At 34.8% G+C, this 22,246-nt stretch overlaps 1 protein-coding gene across 1 annotated transcript in view; it reads right to left on the bottom strand.

Moving 5' to 3' along the window:
* Nucleotides 1-280: 280 nt before the first annotated feature.
* The window catches only part of CCDC102B (coiled-coil domain containing 102B), a 140,278-nt gene continuing 118,312 nt past the window's right edge, over nt 281-22,246 (bottom strand). Inside the window, exon 6 of the mRNA XM_074547915.1 lies at nt 281-4,146. Within this exon, the coding sequence (XP_074404016.1) occupies nt 4,057-4,146 (90 nt within the window). The 3' untranslated portion in view covers nt 281-4,056. The remainder of the gene's footprint in view (nt 4,147-22,246) is intronic.

Raw genomic sequence — 22,246 nt, forward strand, 5'->3', positions numbered from 1 at the left:
GGTTTGCTAATGATACCGAGCTGGGAGCTGCTATTGACTCTCTTGTGGCACAGGATGCCTTGCAGAGGGATCTAGACAGATTGGAGCATTAGGTAAAGATTAATGGGATGAAATGCAACAAGAACAAATGTCATATTCTGCTCCAAGGGTGGCGTACTCTTGGGCACTGTAATAAACTGGGAGAGGAATGGCTGGAGAGCAGTCTTGGAGGAAGGATCCTGGGGATGCTGCTCTGCAGCAGGCTCAGTGTGAGTCAGCAGAGTGCCCTGGAAGTCCTGAGGGAAAATCCCATCCTGGGATGGCTGAAACAGTGCCATCAGCCAGTCAAATGAAGTGATTGTCCTGCTCTATTCAGCGTTGGTGTGGCCTCACCTCGAGCGCTTTGTGCAATTCTGCACCCTACAATTTAAGAAGGATAAAAAGGTCCTTGAATGAATCCAGAGAAGGACAAAAAAGCAGGTGAAAGGGCTGGAGGCAATGTCCTAGAAGGAACAGCTAGGGATTTTAGGCTTGTGTAGCTTGGAGAAAAAGAGGTTGAGGGGCAGCCTCATCACCCTCTGCAGCTTCCTGAAGAGAAAAAGTGGAGAGGGAATTGCTGAACCCTTCTCCCCAGTGTCCTGTAACAGCATGCATAGCAATGGTTCAAAGTTGTGCCAAGGAAGGTTTAGGACATTAGGAAGAATTTCTTTGCAGAGAGTGTGGTTAAACACTGGAAAAGGCTTCCTAGAGATCAGTGCTCCAAAGCTGTCAGTGTTTAAGAGGCATTTAGACAGCACCCTTTACAACAAGCTTTAGCTTTGGTCAGCTCTGAAGTGGTCAGCAGTTGGCGTAGATGGTCACTGTAGGTCTCTTCCAGCTGAGCTATTTTGGTTTATTTTATTCCAAACACAGTGTTACCCACTGTTTCCATATCAACTAATATGGGACCACAAGACCATGTAAATCATTCTTTCTTTCCTATCTTTCTGCACATGTAACAATATTAAATAATACACACGTTGATGGTATCAAACAAGGTTTAATTGAGCATTGTGAAAATTATTTCCATGTCATTCTATCACTGTGTTTACAATCAGTTTGCAAAATTGACCACATAAAAAATTAATGCTATTTATTACCTTACAAAGGAAAATAGGAGCGACTATTTTTTTCCACTGTTTTAGGCACCATTCATCTCAAAAGATGAACAGCTCAATTGTTTGCTACCAGATTTAAGGTTAGTTTTCTTGGTTTTCCCATAATTATGCTTGGTGACCTTGAGCAAATCACTCCTGCACAAATGCGTGTATCTTCACTTCCCACATGGAAACTGTGAAGAGGAATGGGTGAGAACATTGGTATATAGCAAATATCATAGGTGTATATTTAAGATCAGGAAATATTCTAGTATTATTATGGAAAGGTCATAAATTAGCATTCTCACACATTCTCAACTGCAGCCAGGGTAATCATACATCATCTTATTTTGACTCACTTTCAAGTGACTAATTTATGGGTTTACTTCTTCAGAGAAGCCTCTGAAGTTCTCTGCCTATATAAAGATGAAATAAATATTTTATTTAGATAATGGAAGTAGCTGAGTTTTCTCTGTCTCAGGCAATAGGGAGAAATCATATAAAGTTAAGGCATCTTGTGTGATCTATAAGAGGCAAGAAAGAAAACTTAAAAAGTGCTATTCAGAAGGTGCCTAAAAGTAAAATGTGATCAATAAGTGATCAGAAAGATATGTGCGGGACAAATGTCAATATTAACTACCCCAAAAGAAACTAAAATTTTCTCATGAGAAAGAAAAGATACTGTACTGACATTCTGAAATATAAATTGTAAAACTAGCATCATGTGGTGATATTTTATTGTCACCATGACTTTTAGACCAGCCAGGTGTGTCCCATCTGCTGAGCTGTATAATAAAGTGAACACATATGAAAGGGTTTATGATAGAGTTAAAAAAGAGCAACAGAAAGTAGCTCCTGGTTTGATTTCCCTCAATATCCATGTTGCACTACCAAGCTGTTAGCACAGAAGTGTTCTCCAGCACCAACTGGTTTTCCTACAGATTTAGAAATAGAGACAGAAAAGACAGAATCCCAATTTCCCCAGTAATCCCTAATATAATTTGACTTGATTTTTAGGCACAATTACTGAGAACTGAAAAAAGTACTCTGGAGCTTATAGATATTTTGGTCAGTGCTGAAACCATACTTTATCTCTAAAATAGCTGTATTTCTAATGGCTTGTCAAAGGGAAAAAAAGAGAAAGATCTTATCTCTGAAGTTAATCTAAATGATACAAGCTTTTATCAGTAAGCTGTTGTGTTGCCATTCTTTCTAGTGCTTCAGTATAACCATAGAAGTAAATTTGGCTGCTGCAGCACTTAAAAATCAATAATTATGCACTTTCCATTTCTATTGTTCACATCAACATTTTCAATGCAGCCATTTCACACACTGTGGCATCGTGAGGATGCTGGCATAAGAAAAGGAGATGGAGTTTTAGAGAAAGTCAGTGTGCCATTTCACAATGCATGGAAAAAGTCCAGAGATCTTTTGTCTAATATAAAACGTTGAACCAGTGAGCTAATAAAGGGAGGAAGTTTGAATTATGAAAAAAGGAATTATGAATCTTATTGTCAATTCTTGTAAGTATTACATGTTTAGATTCCATTTAAAAATAAATTTTCTCACTGCATCCCTGTACCTTGTTGACGAAGTTGCAAATCAGCTACTGGCAGCAAAGACAGAATTCCCTCATTGTATATCCCTTAGCATGCACTGAGGGGTAGTGCCTGAAATTAGTTCAGCATTACAAACATGAAAGAGGGTTAAGAATATATAAAGATTGTCAAAACACAGATACTTCTGCTCTCACATCCCATCTCCAGCAGCAGCCTAAAGCTCAGAAAGGGTCATAAGAACATTCTGTTCCCAGATTCAAAGTATCTGCAGCTCAGAGAATTCCTGGGAAAAATGCAATTGCTGTGTAAGAAATAATCTTTTCACTTTTCACTTTTTGTATGGTCCTAGGGTACAAAAGAAATCAAGAGATCTAACAGCCCCCTCTTAGTAAGGAAATAGCTTTAAATACAACTAGAGCATTAAGATATGTTTTCAGTTTATAGGGATATAAGGAGTGAAACAAACATATTCCTGAGCAACTGCAGCAAGCCTTGTGAAATAGAATCTGCACATACTCATTATCATTTGCACAAGGCAAACAAAATTATACTTTATGTCTCCCTTGATGCCTGAAAGTTGCTATTGTTTTTATAAATTGTGAATTTTCTAAAATTCTCAAAATTTGCTTTTCCAGTTTATCTTATTTATGCTACTTCCTATGTGACATTTACAAATCTTTTTAATGGACAATTAATAAAGTAAAATATAAATAAAAATGTGATATGTAGACAATAAGGTAAATTTGAGATGCATTTATTTTGTTATGTGAGGAGTACAAGAAACACATAAGGAAAGGACTTTTTTAAGTCTAAAGGTGTATGTGATAATTTTTGGATATTTAAAATAATTTTTTCCCTTCTTTTTTCTAATGAAAGAAAAGTGTAATAGACATGTCACTCTGGTAGAACTGGGGGTCCTGTGATACAGATATTTTTTCCACTGTGTTATGAAAGTAAAATACAAGAGGAAAGCAAGAAACAAACCACTGACTTCCATTTCAGACTCAACTTTTTCCCAGGAAAGAATGTGAACCTCTCTCATAGACCATGAACATTTTAAAGTCCTTTTTCCCAAAGGTAAAATATAGAACATTTTAATGAAAGTCCACCTTTTGCTTTAGAAGAGAACAGTTAGAACAACTGGAAAGGAATGACAATGGCCAACATAACTTCTAGAAATGTGCACCCTGACTCTAGCATGTTTTCCTTGGTTCCTATAAAAAAATCAGGAATGCATAGAAACAATGCACAGAGTATTCCTATACATATCTGACATGCACTTTTTCGATGAAACTTTCTTGTATGTCTTTATGAGCAATGTTGGCCTCTCCTCTTTGCTGTTAGCCTCGTTGCTGCAGGGGTTTTGGTGATCTCCCATATCTTCACTCACTGTCGTGGTAGAATCTCCAACAACAGACAAGGAACTTCGTCTGGTCCCAAATCCTGCGTTCACTTCCTTCCACCTCTTTACTCTGGAATGGAATTTTTAAAGAGGTGTGACCACAACAGGAAACAGAAAAGTCAGTTCAAGTTTAAACAGTTGAGGCTCAAATTTCTTCTAAGAAAAATATTCCAATAGGAGACATTAGAATTTAGATGAGGAAATCTTTCTGTAGTGTACACATTGGATCCTTTTTCAGCTGATTCCTTAATAAGAAATGAAAAAGCATAAGGTTTCAGAGCAATTACTTGGAATTGTCTTTCACAGAAAGAAGCGAGCTACACTTTTGATGGCTAGGAGCCATTATTTATTGATTGGCAGTTCTGAACATCAGTCCTATTGCTATTCAAGATACATTTAAAGCACTTTTAACTCATGTGTCTTTTTGGCAAGAAGGGAAAGTGGAAAATAGTGTAAAAGATCAAACAGGTCTCAAACTCCTCATTTGACAGAATTCTAGCCACTAGTTTGGCATAATGTCCTCATATTAAATTAATAGCAATAGGGAGATAATATAAGCACTATAAAATTTATAATTGAAACATAACTATGATAAAAGTATGTCAGTTTTTATAAGTTTTGAGTTGATAAGTTGCATTCCTAATAACAATGTGCAGCAGAGCAAGAACATCCACTCAAGCTGGGTGCCAGAAACTGGCTATTACACTCTGGGGAATTTAGAGGACAGTGAACAGACAGTAGCCTTGCACAAAAAGGCACACATTTATCAAAATTTATGATCTTAAGTACACCCAAAGTAGCTACAGTACAAGCTGACTTGAGAAGACTTTATGTAAAAGTGAGGAAATCATGTCAGATCTGAACTGCCTCTGTATGTTACTGGTTTTTATCTCATCCATGATTAATTAATTGTGCTTTAAGCTTAGGAGCATACATCTCCAATTTCCTCCATACCATCTTGGCACTTTCATTCAAATGCTAGCAAAAGCCATGGTGCAATTACTCTGTTACTTGTCCCTTTATGTGTCTTGAACAGGTTTTCAGAAAAGAGAATTCATGAACACATTGGTTTACTCTTAATTTTTGGACCCCAATAATCTTGTGAACAAAGTCTGAATAAAATGTCAAAGAACCTGCGACTTTTTACCACTGTAATGGTGCCCAGTTAATTCTTTGCAATTGTAATGCATTTGTAAATCCATTCCCTGACAGTGTGGACAGGTCAGTCATGCCACTGTGCACACACATCTAATCTAATCTGCCTACTATTTATAAAACAACAATGTTCTTAGAGAAAACAGCGTCAGATGTCAAAAGCATTTAAGCTGCCAAAGTGTAAAAGCCTTTGAGCTGGCATAGCAGTGTAATTCTTTATAGTGTCAGGGACACCATGATGCTCCTGTCTACTGATTAACATCCCCACTAATTATTCCAGATACAGACTGATTGCCAAGCCCTACATCAGTAAGAATCAATAAGCTGGCAAGTTCTTCATCCTGCTGGATACACAAGACTGGGCTGCGCAGCAACTTGGTTGCTGGTATTGAATTTTACTGGAATCCTTTTGAAAGAGATGGTTGTTTCCTTTTTAATTACTTTCATTTAATGATTTCCAATAATGACTTTGCCTTATAAAAAATTCCAGATAAGTTATATGAACAACTCCTTATTAAAATACTTGTGCAAAATTACTCAGTTCTAGCCTTTCCCATTCATGTGCTAATCAAACATATATTAATATAAATTAAAAATAGAATTCCTAAAACTAGCAACTGAAAAAGTTTTAAATTAAATTTAAAGAAAAAAAACCCTAAAATATATGAAAAAATATTAGGTGTAACTGATGGCTATGGACTTAAATTACTTGATTTCCTGGGAATGCACATGGTAAGCTTTCAGGACAAATCAAGTTATTTGTTTTTAAAATATTTCTTATTTAAACATTTCAGAAACAATTAGTCTGGCATTGCTAGATACAATGTAAGGTTACTGACATTATAAAATGTTAGGAGACTTTCATTATGCCTTCTATTTCATATTTAAACTAATGCAGCTGCACATATAATGAGCTGCTACCAGAACTGCTCTGTGAATATTAGAATGGCAAGTTTTAAATGTTCAGACAAAGGTACTCACACTTACCAGAAATTACTAAAACTTAGTTAAAAAACTAGCCCTGATCTGTAATGTCTTATAAGACTTAAGAATGGCGATTGACCAGCTGATGTACAACAACGTCCTTTTGTTTCTACATTGGTTTAAACAGTCTTCCATCACCTCCAGTAAGAAGCCCTGAGATCACTTTAATGAAGGGAATTTTTGCCAGGATATAACTGGAGTAAGTCACATGTATGTCAAAAAGATTTGGCCCATTTGCTCTTCTCTGCTACATGATATATTTCCTCTGACTACCTCTGGACTTCTGTGACTTCAATGTGTTGCATTCCATGTGATGGAAGCAATGAACAACCTATTTAAATGCTAACATTTATGAAGATTGGGCCATAAAAAATTAGGGAAATCTTTCCCTTTGGTATTCTGTATCAGCCGAATTGGAAAACACGTGGTGTCCAGGAAATGATGTCACAAGAAGTTTTGTTTTGTTTCTCAGCTGGAAGGGCACTAGGAGCCAAGAGAAATGGGAAACTTTGCTGCCAGCTGGAGCTCGTTGAGGTTCCTTGGGTCAGTAGGGAAGAAGCCAGTGGCATGAATGCTCAAGTAAGAAAAAGGACAAGAGAAAATTACCTTAAGTTGTGCTAGTGGAGGTTTAGATTGGATATTAGGAAAAATTTCTTTAGTAAAAGTGTTGTCAGGCACTGAATCCAGCTGCCCAGAGAAGTAGTTGTGTCATCATCCCTGAGAGTGTTCAAAAGATGTGTAGATATGATGTTTAGGGACATAGTTTAGTGGTGCTGGGTTAACTGGTGAACTTAATGATCTTGAAGGTCTTTTCCAACCGAAAGGATTCTCTAATTCTATGATTCTATGGTTGTACCATTCTGGTTGTGCAAAGCCTGGTGAGCTCTGCAGCTGTTGCTGTTGCTTTAGCCATCTGTTTGGCCAGCACTGACATTGAGTCAAAACCCATCTGCATGTGAAACACTCAACTGTATTTCAAATTACTTCCAGACAGGGACTAAGACTATGGAAAGCTTAAAAATAAAAGAAATAAGCAACAGCTCTTGAAGAAAGTTTTAAAAATGGGGTATAAATTAATAAGCAAAATGATGTGCATGGGTTTCAAACTCCAGATAAATAAGCAAAACATTTTAAAGCCTTTTTCCTAACAGCAGACAAACAGAAAATTCTATCAAAGTCAGCTAACAAAATTGTGAAAAGACACAAGCGTATAAAAAGGCAGCATACCATATGTCCACCAATATCTGGTACAACAGAAATATTAAGAAGGCCATTAAGAGAGTGTCCCCATTGTACCCAGGTATACAATAACATATGGTACATTTCCTGCTTCACTGTGCATTTCCTTGCTTTTGTTGTTTAGCACCAGTGTTTTAGAGCTCAATTAATATCGTTTGTGCATTCATTTCTCCACAGAATATTTTTAAAAAGTTCACTGCTGTTTCAATTAATCTCTTTTTTAGTGAAAGTGCACAATAAGTATTAAAGGAAGGTAGGATTCTTTGCAAACCTTAAATAGATGGATGAGCTAGATAGAACTATTTTAAGGTAGCTACTCATGATACTTAAATTATTATTGTCATCTTATTTAATCCTCACACAATTTGCTGTAATGATTCTGCAGAGAGACATTACAAGGTTGCTGTTTGTTTTAATCAAGGATGACTTCCCAAGGACAGATGTGTGCTTCTCTCCGGAGTACAGATTAGAGGCAAAATCGTAAGGGATTAGTGTAGCAGCGTGAATGAAAATACAGCAAGAAATATAAGGTGACTATTTCTGATAAATATCCACCGGTACCTGTGGAGAAGAGAGGGAAATGAAGATGTACAAAATATTTTTCTCCTTTAAGGACATTCATTCTTGAAAAACTAAAGCTTAAGGAATTTATGGATTTCCAAAAACACAATGATAGTTATTTGTAAAACACATTGTCTCTCTTTTTGGTATTTACAGATTCCATAGGACTCTTAGATTAGCTGAATTTTGCCACGCTAGCTCAATCCTATCAAGATTCCTATTAAAATTTAGGACTCCTATGGAGACTAAAAAAATATTTCTCTTCTCAAAAGAATTCTCTTAACTATGTCATGTGTCTTTCTAAAAGGCATATATTGCATCATGAGCTTGACATAGAAAATGAAATAAGAATGAAAATTAACCCCTACCACTAAAATCTCAAATACTTGCATCAGAAACGTTTTGATCAAATAATTTAGACGAAATAATTAATATCCTGGATATGTAATTTTTAAATACAAAAAGATGAGACTTCACTTAGCAATAATCAATAATAAATTTCAGTTCAGAACCACTTCCATTTGTCATTTACTCTCTCAACAGTGGTGCTATGCTAAGCTGTTTTCATTGGTGGGTAAGGAAGGAAGGGATCTCTGGTATGAAACCTAATCAGAGTTCAGAAAGGAAAACTCTATAAGCTTGAGCTAGCATCTACTGGTATAAACTAAACTACAATTTTAGACATTTATTTATGAATAAAATAATTAAGATTCTGAGTGAAGTTACAAGTTAGTGCCCAAATTATAGAACATGGATTTATGTCAGCTTCTGCTTTAATTAAAATGTATTTGCCATTTAGCATTAGGGGACTGTAAAAGATCATGAGTGAACATATGGATATTGAATTAGGTTTCATATTTTATACTGCAGAAATTACTCAAACCCACTGTAAACTCACCCACTATGCCATTCCAATCTCTAAAAATACTACATGTGCTCTCAAACAGCATGACTTTTTTTTAAATGTTAAAGGTTGTGTTTCCTTTGAGATCCACCAGAGCACAAGCTATCTTTTTCTTTATTTATCATTAAATTATTTTTACTTACTGAACCCATGATAAATTATGATTTTATTTTCCTTTCAAGAAATTTTTTGTGTTTTCTTATTTAATTATAACCCCTTTTTACTTCAAAATTTATGTCAGAATAAATTTCCCAAGTACATTTCTGGGTACAGTGTATTATTACAATAGGTATCACTGGCATTCACTATACAATCACATGTAATGTTTTCCCTAGAAAACATGACAAAATGAATATTTTAATCAAAGTTTTCCTACTAAACAAGACCTTTTGCTTCTGTATCACAGTAACTGTGCTGAAATTTTGAATTCACTACCCACTGTAAGAACTTTCATAATGGGAAAAGATATATACAAGTCAGTGGATACTTAATAGGAAAGGACTCCTTTGAACAGTCTTTCATAACCTTTGTTAACTGTGGTTTTCCAAAAGAATAATTTCCATTTATAACATAATTATTTTGCTGTTCTGACATATGATTCTGACATATAATAAGAATTAAAATGACCTTTAAAATAAAAGCTCTCCTTTTCTTAAGTTGTTAATTCTCAGATATTCAGATATTTTTCTCATAGTAGCTTTGCATAATAACATCTGTCTTCATTTATAACATTTTAGAATATGACCATGGCAGGCTATGGGATGTCCAAATAAGACAACTTTCCCTTTCAACTACATGATAGAAGAAAAATTCAATCCATTCTCCCCAAGAAAATGGACACAAGAAGTAAAATTTTCACCTTTAGGGGAATGATAGTAATAGGGGAGTAATGGCCTTTCTATCTTTGGTTTCTAGAATACTTTGAACCTGCTGGAATGAAGCAGAATACCAATATCATCTGCTTTTACAGTGAAAGTATTCAGAATAGAATACATTTTTCAAAATTTGTCTGAAGATTTTTTTTTCTCTTATGTACATCTCCATTTATCACTCATGTAATTTTGCCAATAAATATTTAATTCCTTGCATATTACAATAAGATATCAGAAAATTTCCTTATGTTTGAAAAGAAAGCATGTCTCAGCATTTTTGCTCTTGCTAAGCATACATTTAGGCTAAATACAAACTGATTTTTCCATTTTTCTCATTATTCAAAGCTTTACATTCGTATTGCAAGCACTCAAAAATTAAGTACATTTGAAAGTAAAAATTGAAAAGAGATTTCAGGAATATTGAAGGATGCAGAAAGGACATAGGACTTATAAGTAGACACAAAAAGTCACACTTGTATAACGTTTCAATATTTCTTTTAAATGCTTTATATATTGCTTTCTTTTTTAAAATGTCTTTTGATTTTGAACACAGGAATAGCTCTTCTAGTTCTACAAAGAAGATATAAATAATATATACATTCCTTTCTGTTTTGTGATTTGTATATAATGTTTTCTCTGAGCAATTTTTTCTTAAGAATTGAAAAAAAAAGGCTAAGAAAGTGCACTTGGCACAAGCCCTTTTCTAGTTCCTTTTTTAATACATTAAAATTCACTTGCCACAAAATCTTCACCTACATAATCTCCAGACCAATAAAAATCACGATATTTTCCCTTCCCAGCAATTACATGGTTGCCAGCTTCAATTTCCTTTCTTTTACCCTTTCAGAGTTCTCAACTTTTAACAGTTGCTCAGCATGCATCTTCATTGCTTTCCTCTTACTTCTTCCAGGTATGAAAGATACAACTCTATGAAGCAGACATTAACTTTCCTCCCCGTGTCCAATATTCACTTGCTATTTTCCATCCAAATATGACATGAAACTAAATTAAGTAATTTCAGAATTATATTGGGCAGGTTCTTTGTACTTTTCACAATGAAAAAAACTACAGTGTGCTAAGATTTAGATTGAAAATCAAGTTCTCCTCAAAAAAAGGGGAAAAAAAACCGTGTACATTCAAGAAAAGAAATAATTTAACTCCTGAAAAAATTGCTTAGTATATTGTGGTATCATTCAATATTATGCTTCCTAGTTATAGTCATTGAATGAAAATTATATGAGAGTTCTGGGAAGCACTAGAGAGTTATGCTATAGACCATGTTCTGCCTTGGATCATTGCCCAAAACACTGCTCATCTCTGACAGTATTAAATTCTGGTATCTCTTGAACCTGCTGGAGTGGGAACAAATACTGTGCACAACTGCTGTGCTGTGATTATGAGCTTTGCAACAGGGAAGGCATTTCTTTCAAAACTTGCAAAGCTAGAGATAGAAAGGGAATGTGTGCATTACAATTAGTCATTCTGCTCCCTTCCATTCCTCACAGCTTCACATTCTGACATGATAGCAGCTACTATCTCACCAGCTGTTAAAGATAGCATGCAGCTGGAAAATCATACAGCTGGAAGTTGGAACCTCAGCTTTCAAGTATCACAAAGCACTAATCTCCAGTTCTGTGCCTAGTAAGGTTTTGACTGCTGAAATCATGTGGGAGTTGAAGTGAAAAGCAACAAATGGTGATGGTAATCTGATGACATGAAGGTTTTGTTATCTTAGGACCTACCATGTCTGATAAAAAATGTACAAGGGCTCTCAGGACCAGTAAAATTATCTTATGTATGCAAGCAGCAGGGGAAAAGCCTCTGATGCCAAAATGGCAGTAAAGCAGACAAAGACAAAAGCAGTGAAAGAGTAAAGCAGTTAAAGATTAGGAAAAACTCAAATAGATAAGATATATATCATGCTTTTTTTTTTTTTTCCCTTGTCAATTTTTCACAATGGTGTTTTATCTATTTACCAACGTGTTAGGAAAACAAATTGATATTTGCCAAATACTATTCATACGTCTGGTAAAAATTAACAACACTGCTTTTCTAAGTTTAGGGGGTTTTTTGGTAAGAAAAGTTGCCTGAAAATTTCCATATCTCAATTATATTATTGATGCACCTAATTCACCATGCATTTCAGGATAAGTTGACCTTACCTACACACTCCTTTGAAAAGTCCAATTTTGGTGTCTCTGGATTACAACATTGCTGGGACAAAATTACTAATGAAATGACTGCATTTCTACCACTATTTTTTCTGGTCGATCTCTAGCATCCAGAACCATTGAATCGGGAATGTCTGAGGAGATGTTCCAACTTTGTACTTTCAGGATTCCCTTACTGTCCTGTTGCCCAGCAACTCAGATAACCAATTCTGGATCCAGACAATGCACTTATTGTCCTCAGTACACTTGGAAATGGTTTCCAGGTTTAGCTGTTACCTTTTCAGGGGCTGAGGTGAGACTGACTGTCCTACGGTTTCCTGTCTCCCCCTTCTGCACCTTTCTGTGCAAAAGGCTGTGCAAACGCTGCCTTGTTATCCTTGCCCTCACCCAGGCTCCAGTGACCCCTGTTTCTCCCCTTTGGCCAACCACAGTGCCATGCTCAGCCCATCCCCTGCCTTCATGATTCTGTAAATCTCATTCACGCCCCTCTCAGCTCGCTGCCTATGAGTGGAACAGTCCAAGACTCTTTTCTTGCAAAGCACCCAATGCTCTCACATGACCCATTCAGCAGCTGGAGCACACACAGTACTGGTTTATTGCACAGTTTTGCTTTAAAGCTAAAAAAACCTCCTAAACATTACATGAAGATGGAATACTGGTAGCTCTAATTGTGTGTAATTGAGTTTAATTTCACATCCTCTACGATTTTATTTATAACTTCTAATGATAGAAAGGGGTTTGTATCTTGAACGTTCTTTCTTTCAATTGCAATACAGAAATTTTGTCATTTTTTCCATTTTTTTTCATAGATTAATTTACTTACTGTTCCATTTTTCTATTTGTTGCTTTGCAGTTCCTTGTTTTTTCAGATCTCTAAATTTTCTGCTAATTCCAGATTAAATTTTTCAAACAATTCTTTAGATGCCTGTAAATTGCTGCTTCTCAAAAATATATATAATAAATAAAAATATTATAGTTGTATTTATGTCATTAAAATCAATAGAATATTGGACCAAAATGCTATGAAGCTCTTCTCTGACTAGAAACTGAATCCATCTTTCTGCTATGTTTTTAAACAGACATAGCTGATTTAATGTATTCTCTTTATTTCCTGAAAATTCTGAATCACAGCAGGGGACTTAGAGTGAGCATCACTTTACTGGGTTCTGAAATATCAAAAAACAGTTTGAAAATATTGTCTTCTTGGTAGATTTTCTTAGATTTTAAGAATTTTTACAGCATTTTATAGAAGATACAGAAGATCCATAGAATATGCAGAATTCAGAGGCATACATGACCTATGCTAGATTTAAAGATCACAAAAAGTTAAACCAAGCAAGCTGGTTGTTTCATCACATGGTTCTGAATTCTGTCTATGTCTTGTATGTGCTGGATTTAATTGGTTTTGTGCCACTATAGTTACATTAACTGCATAAACTGATGCACAAAGAGTATTAGAATTATTCACTGTGAGATTGCAATAGTGATTGGCCTTGACATTTTGGTGAAGTAGCTCATCCATTTCAAGTTATATTAGATAGAAAATTGAACATAGTCCAATCATACATGAAAATAGAAACATATTTGTCACAAACTCATGTATGTGTATGAGTTAATTTACCTCTGAATAAGATGAGGCATGAACACAGCATTTAATTATTCCTAAACCTGATGGGAGAAATATATTTTTCCCCTGGAAATTGTGAAAGAAGCAGCACTGACAGCTCAATGTTGATGTATCTGTAAAATTTATAGAGCTATATTCACAAAACTAATACAAATCATGAGCACACACAAATAATTTCTTCGGAACAACTCTTTGGCGTCAGTAAGAATTTCAAAGTTTTCTTGAGCCTCCCCTCCTTATAACCTAGAAATTTAGATACAACATGCAACGAATATGAATAATCTTTGCTCAACTTTAACTTTGCAGTCTTCAGCTATCACTTTGGAATTTTTATGACAAGTGCAACTGTACTGGGAAGGGAAAGAAGCTCTTTAGTGGCAGTGTCATCTGCATAAGGAAGCACTTAAAGTGCCTCTAAGAGGAATACATTTGCATTCTCCAAGTGTGAGATGCTGTTTTACTTTAAAAATCTTATGTCTGTAAGAAAAACAGCTATGAATCTAAAACTGTAAGAATGTTAGAACACTGGATCTGCTTTTCTCTATTAATTTTCTAAAGTTTGGAACACAACTGAAGCACTATTGCACAAATGAAAAACTAAGTGCCAAATATTTTCCAGGTAATAGTAAAGAAGCACAAGCCTATAGGCACCACAAATGCTGACAGACCCATGTTGACAGACCATCCTTGCTTGCTGCTGTTAATTTTAGTAGATTATAAAATAGATTATCTCTTTTCTTTTTTTTTTTTTTTTGATAAGTCACACCATGATAGATATAGAAAAATACATTACTATTACTCTGCCTAAAAAGATAAAAGTGCAGTACTTGGAATTATAGGCTCTAGAAAAAATTTTGCACATCATCATTCAGGATTTCTAAATATGATATTTTGAGATCAGTGAAGTGACAGTGAGATCAATTCGGTGAAAAGAATCATCAGACTGTCAGCATTCAAAAAAAAAGAAGAAAAAAAGTCAATGGGGAATAACTAACTTCTGATCTTCTGATTAGTTTTAGACAAGTAGATTGTAAATAATCTTAATTTGCAGGAGTTGAAGTTGGAAACTTCTGAAATATTCCATTTAGAAAACTAATAGCTTTTCTTAGTTATCCCATTGCTTTTTCAGTGAGAACATTTACCCTCTTTTTAAAGAAGAAAATGGTTGATCATTATGCAGAATTTAGAAAGTGATAAGATAGTGTAACAATGGTCCGGAGCGGTAAAGCACAAAAAAAAGGAAAAAGAAAAAAGTGAATTGCTAGAAAATAAGTGAGGCACACAATATTTATGCTACACTATTAATCCAATAAATGATCAAATGATGAATACTGAGTACAATATTTATTGTACCTGACAAGAAATCATGCCAAACCAAGGCAAGGTTTGCAGAACCACACAGAAATGCTAACACACATATGGTCTGGCTTGAACAGCAGACGTGACTAAACAAACTTCAGGAAGCATATGATGGAGTGAAAGGGAGCAGGTCACAACCTCTATCAGTACAAAATAAATTTTAACAGAACATGAGTCTGAAGACCTCTTGTAGTAATCTGTTATAAAAGCTTTACAGGGGAGCAGAAAGCAACTGAACAATTTGGCAGAGGAAAAGGCTTAAAAGACATCACCTCTGACTGAGGAGTCCTGGATTTTGATTATTTTCCTGGAATCTTGCATGGTATCCCTGGGACACCTGCTTTGTTCTTAAAGTTTTTCAGGGACTTACTTTTTTCCATCCCAGAAAGGACACCAGTTTGGATGGAATTTTGTGTGATGTTTTCCTGTGGCACTCATTAGGCACTGTTGAGCATTCAAAACAAAATCTGAAACCAGCTGGGTTTGAGGTGGCATCTGAAGAATTGTAAATGTGAAATGAAGTCTGCCAGAACTTGCAGGACTTTTTGCTTCTGGTGGTTTTTTACTCCAACTGAATTTAGGACACATATCCTCCCTTACCAGGGAGAAACATTCAGATTTATAAGGATGAGTTTCTCTTTTACTTTAAAGTGCTACCAATGCACCAAAATGCAGCATAAGCAAACATAAAGTTCAGCCTTTTTGATTTCAGATTGGGATTTTTCTCTCTCCAGTAAAACCCAGCAGAATTTTGTCTGTATTATGAATTCAAGCAAAAGGTCAAATTACAGTCTCTTCTTTGGAGAACTCTGGATTATTATCAACCTTATACATTGCAATCAATGTTAAATTTCTTGTTAATATTGATGAATTTACGTAATTCAGATAATTGTAGTGTATTTTATTTCTTTTTTTGAGATCAAGAATGGCCTTAAAAATGTTGAAATAACATCTCCATAATTGTCATTTGAGAATTAAAATTTATTGGCTAGCACTGGACTCCAACAAAAGTCTGCCTTATTAAAACATATAAAACTGGAAGCATCACTAGTCTCGTAATTTTTTGCTGTATGCTCCAGTTTCACATAACTTAGCCTATTTGGCACCCATTTTGCAATATTGCTTCTCTCACTCCACACTTTCCCCTCATCCCATCCAAAGGTATTTCATTTTTCATATCTCATGAAACCAGCTTTAGCTGGCTTCCTTAGGGACATGACTCTAGAATATGGAAGTAAATCTTTGAAACACTTATGAAAATAAGTAATCATTCCAATGATAGGTTTCCAGGACCTCCTTCAAAGTGCATAATTGCTTACAAATCCCACCACTTGGTCATACGTCACTTTCTAATTAATGTTTATCTTTTATACTCCTTTCCACATTCTCTTTTTTCTATTGCATCTATTTGTTTTGAATATACAAGTTAATTTTTAAATTATTCTGAAGTCATATATTTTGCTACAAATTGCAAGCTTTTTGGTAGATCAATTCTGGGTAGAAGCATTAACTTTTCATTTAGATGTCAAACCACAAAAGTTTAAGTGCCTCTGAAGACTTTAAGCTTGTCTATTTAAAAACTGCAATGCAATATGTATACTTATGAATTGGTTTCTAAAATGATATAATGTATGATAAAAAACTTATCCCTGTGTGTCAAGTAAATAGTTTTGCTTAAATATTGAAAATCTGTACTTCCTCAAATGCTAAATATTTATTGCATGATTTGCTCTTGTTTAGTCTAGTGATTACAAATAAAGAAGTTTTACTGAAAAGTAACTTCAGTCCATATGCTGCTATGATGGAATGATGCCACACCCTGGGGAACTTTCTCAAAAATTGCAGGTTGTCTTGTGTGAGACTTATCATAAAATTTTAGTGGTAGTCACTGCAGATCTGTATTGATGCTTCAAAAACCATCCATGTGTTTTGTTTGCTTCTATGTCTTTAAACACACTTCCAGTGTGGGCAAGCAGACAAAATCCATTCCTTAAAATCATCTCAGGAACTTGTTTGAAGAAAAATGAGTAACAAACAGTATTATTTTTTGCAAGTGACAGTAAATGCAAAGCACAGCAGGAGGCTTTCAAGTATGGAACTGATGAGTGACAAACATGCTACCCCAAAAAAATGTGTATGTAATGTAAGTTTTAACTTGTTGGAAATGTTGTTGGAAGAAGCTATATAATAAAAATTCTTCACATTGCTATGTGAAAACTAGAAGAAAGTGATTCTTCTGGTCCCCAGAATAAAACATAAGTGAAATATCTTCTAAGAAGTGATAAGCACAGCTAAAAGATTTAATTAAAGCTCTCAGGAATAAAGAAAAGAGCTGCTGACACAGAAACTGTCATGACAAATTATCTTTTGAGCAATCTTTCAGGACCAGAAAATGCACAGTTGACTACAGAAAACGTTTTCAAATTCTGCTGAAGACCATTAGCTAATCTTGGTCATGAAACACATTCATACTCTTCAGCATGAAGTGATGCATTCAGAAAAGTTGAAACTTTAAATGATGTGTAAAAAGGTGTTTCTTGTGTAAATGTTTTGTGACTTGCATGGTTCTTTAAAAAGCTTCTGTAAAATCACCATCTTGTACATTTCAAGACTATGATAATTACTATCTCATCTCAAGTAAAGCATTTTGCTGTTTAATTACAGGTTAATAATCTTAATAATCATTCTACAAATGGTATTTCTGCTTAGTGACAGAACAATTTCAGGAAAGATCAACAACTCATTTCATGAACATTCACAGTGACAGAAATATTTCTATATTTAAGAAAATCATCCAATACTTCAGGGTAGGTTTCAGACTAATGCACTGGTTACCTCTACTGTACATATTAATTCAATACTATTGAAAGAAAATATGTTATTGCAATCATGAAGAAGATTTAGAAAAAAAGATCACCTATTTCACATATTGAAATCTAATTTTTTGTTGTCTTAAAAACTGTTAGTGATTTAGCCAAACTCTTACTCCACTAGTGACCTAATAATCTCTTAATAATAAACTAAAATAGATCTCATGGAACCAAGAGATCATAGGCTCCATTTTCCCTTTTGAAACATTTATAGAATTTTGTCAAAATGCTGTTGCTTGCAGGGGTGGATATTTAGTTCAGACACAAAATTCAAAAGAATATAATGTAAGGAAAAGAACCTTTCAGATGAGTAGATAATAATGATATATGTGTTGCTGATATAGCAGATAATCAGCATATAATAAAAATATCCTCATATGCCAAAGTTTTGCAGGCCTATAGGAAGCATTGTGGTTGATGCTGTGGGCATTACAACATTGTCAGTCACAATGAAAAAAAAAAGGACTTGAATTATTGCATTACTAAATATTTCTTTCTAGTACTGAAATTTACTTCTGTGCTGACATTAAATCACTAACAAAAAGAGTTCAAGGTCTTAATCAGTATGTCATAAGATAAATTCATCCCTGATGTCAGCTTAGAAAACACATTCAATTTGAGAATGAAGGACATAGAAAAATAAGTTTGAATTATCTGGAACACTGATTCTAAAGCTATAGAGAAACAATATTATTATTTTATTTTTTGCAGAAGCTAATAGCATCAGGATGCTGTACAATTTGCCTTTTGCCTGGAATATTTAAACTGGTAGAAGTATACAAAATCTTGTCTTTACAAAACTTTTACATATTACCTGATATTCTTTTCCACATTCATTTTTCACAAGACAGTGTAATAGCTCATGTTCATTGAAATAGTATCCATGTGATTTGTTGGCAAGATGTGAATAATTTAAGCTCTAGGTTAGAGGAAGGTTTGCTATGGTGCTAGAAGTTTGGAATGAATCAATCCCTGTGAAGTGATTCCTTTCCCAAGACCCATTGGTTCAGAACTCTTTGAATTGTCAACTCCACTATGAAAAATGGGCATATCCATTAACAATCCAACAAATAAAAAAAAACCAAAAGCAAACTAAAAAACAACCCAATTTTATATCCTTTCAAGGTACTTAATATCTCCACTGCAGAGGCAAGAGCATCAAATGCAATTTTTCACACTCTTTTGCTAAGGGGAAAAATCCTTTTTGGGACCCAACTTTCAAATGAAATTTCCACTTTGAATTTGATACAAGCATAAAAGTTTAGTGATGTTGCTTGATGTCACAATGCATTAATTTGTAGCCATAATTTACTGCCCCTGAAGGATATAATACTGTAGCATGCACACCAATCATATTTTACATCTTTCAGCTTTGCCTGTTCCAAGTCCCATTCATCTAGCTGTATGTAATTGAAACCTTCACCTTTTGTCACTCTCTGAATCTGCTTAAATACATTTTTATTTTCAGAGGAACTCATTATTGAAATTATTACTACAACATGTATTCTAAAGGTTTGTTACTTAATGCTGTTGGTGAGTTAATCAATTATATAATTTTTAATTAAACTTTTTAAAAATTCCTTTGTGTGTATCTAAATATGAGCTAACCTTCATCAGAAGCTTTTATGCGTTAAACACACAAAAATGGATAAAAAAGCAAACTCAGAGTAATTAGTGTCTGAATATGGGCTGAATATTTGATGGTTATTCAGGAAGGCAAGTTTTCAGTGAAATAAGGTTAAACTACATCAAAAAAGAATACTGTCCCTGTAAGCATCTGAATAATTCATTTTTCATGTAGTCTGAAACCTGAAACCTTATTCCCAGACGTCAAATTTCATTTTAAGAAACGAAAATTGTATATATTCTTTTCAAACTGTTCTTCCATTGTGATAAATCATACACTTTCAAGAAAGAACTGAGTTACACTGCATAGCTGCCTCGTAAGATCACAGACTGGAGGCTTGGAAGTCCCTTGATACAGAAAAACCACTCACTCTATTTCTTTCAATCCTATATAAAGAAAAACTTAATTTTATTCAGTAAAGATGGTGATATTGATCAGTTTAGTTAGATACATCATGCTGAAACATTAAGTCTGCCTTCTCCTCCTCCGTTACTCTTGGAAAACGTATGTTACTGGCAGAAAGACAGATATTTTGGGGGGATAGAAGTGGTACAGAACTTCAGAATTTATTCTCCACTGAGGACAGGGAAAAAAAAATGAAAAAATCCAAATTGTGGAGGAATTGTATGATGGAAAGGTAAGACTTCTGGGTAGGCTCTCCTCTTGCCTCTTGCTACAAAATACATATAAGTTTATGGCTGCAGAAATCAAATGTCTCATAAGCTAAAAGTTGAAGAACTGACCCTCACAACTTTTTGGTGGACCCAAATTTTATTTAAAATACAGTCTTACTAGCGTGATTGAGAATTGCATCCCTATTAACACCTGCCCTGTTAACCACCCTTTCTTCTCCTAATCTCCTTCTGTCCCTTTCTCTACTATCTGATACTCCCTTGTTTGCCATTCCCATTTTACCTCTGCCCCCAGTTCCTCCACTGAGCATCACCTCAAGCCCAGTCCTGCAGACCTTTGCCCATCTCAGCACGTGGATGCCAGCTGCACACACAGAACAGAACCTGCCACAAAACACTGCAGATTCCACAGGTTCTCTGCAGCTGGAAGAAGAAGTTCCAGCAAATATTATATAACCTCATGATTCAGGATCGATGTACAACAGTTAGACTGAAAAGCTATGAAGAATTTCACTTCAAAAGTCTCAACGAGTCTTCGGTGCAGGAAATTGATTTCTGCCAGCTTCATCAGAATATTCCATGTTTTAACAGGGAAGGCAAAAGGCATGCATCTGACAGCAGAACAATCAATTTACCTGATTTAAAGTCTGTACTCTAAAGCCCTGTGAGTCAAAAAGTTTAAACTCAGGTATTATTTTAAAGTAAGCAAATATTTGTGTTTTTGTGGAGGCTTATAGGGGCTTTATATAGCAATGAACACTCACAGAGACACACAAACAGCTTCAGGCCTTTCCAGACAGCGTAATGCTCTGCCATGGAAGTTTTTCAAGTGTACAATATAATAAGATGAATTCTTTCAGTTGCCATCATCATCATCATCATCATCATCATCATCATCACCATCATCATATCCAGGAATAAAGGTTGCTGTTTTTAAACAAAGCCATATAAGATGTCTCTTTTAAATTTTTTTTTATTTGTTTTTTTTATTTCGGTATCTGAGCTGTTGCATACTGGTAGAGATATTATAAAAGGAAGTCCTTATAAAAGATGGTTTAGGCCTTGTTACTCTAGCTAAGCTAGCAGTCAGCTTGTAAATTCCCTTGTAAAAAAATCATAAGAATGAAAGCAGTTAGCACAACAAACTATTCTGGTAAGAGAACTGTTCAAACCTACAAAAACAATAAGTCTATCCCACGAGATCAAGTGAAGAATATATATAAACAATTTAAGAATAGAGAGTCTCAGCACCTACATACAAAACACCATTTAACCAATGAATTGAGCAGCAAGAAAACTATAGACAATTGGAGTTTGAGGTTTTTACAGATCTGTGGAAACTGTATAAAAATGAATTATGTGAATAATGAATTAGCTTTTCCTGCATGAAGAAACTGAGTCCTGTGTGCTTATTACTGCAGCAATGAGCTACTATAGGAGACTGTGCAAATAGAAGAGTGTGCTCTATGAGATTCTGATCCATCCAATATTATGAACATCAAGATTGGTGTCTCCTGCTGTTTACGAGCTGTACATACATGCTACTGTGCCGGAGCAGAGCTTTTCAACATTTACAGGTGCTGTTTTACAGATGTCCATAGTTTCTTTCTAACCTTCTAAACACAGAAGTAAAATTGTATTCCTTGCACAGCTGCATTTTTCATAAATTTCAGAGAGTTGCATGTTTCTTAATAGCCACCAAGTCCTCCTCTGGCTTAAAGTCTAAGGTGAATACAGGAGGCAAAATCTTGTTATCCTTCCATTGTAAGCCACAGGACAGGACATGAAGCTGTCACACTCTTTCCAATGTGTAAAAACCCATACTTATCTGTTACACTGTTAAAATTACAGTGAGTAGAAATGTTGGCTCATGTATTTCAAAAGAGATTAATTGATTTTGAAGGGTAAACATCAGAATTTTCTTTTAGAGCAAGCTCTAAGAGAAAATGTATATTATACCATATTCTGAAATATGTTATTAAAAAGAAAAAGAAAATTTGTATTTTTTATTGTATCATAATGTGCCTCTGGTTTCCTCTCAAATTAATTTGGAAATATTTTGTTGCTGTTTATTTTTTTTCAACCTTTTTGTCAGCGTGTTTAAGTAAACCGGAAATAGAGCAGATGAATAGCTTAACTAAAAGAATTTCAAAGGATAAATGAGTAAAG

This window comes from Zonotrichia albicollis, chromosome 1 (genome assembly GCF_047830755.1).
Source record: "Zonotrichia albicollis isolate bZonAlb1 chromosome 1, bZonAlb1.hap1, whole genome shotgun sequence".
NCBI lineage: Eukaryota > Metazoa > Chordata > Aves > Passeriformes > Passerellidae > Zonotrichia > Zonotrichia albicollis.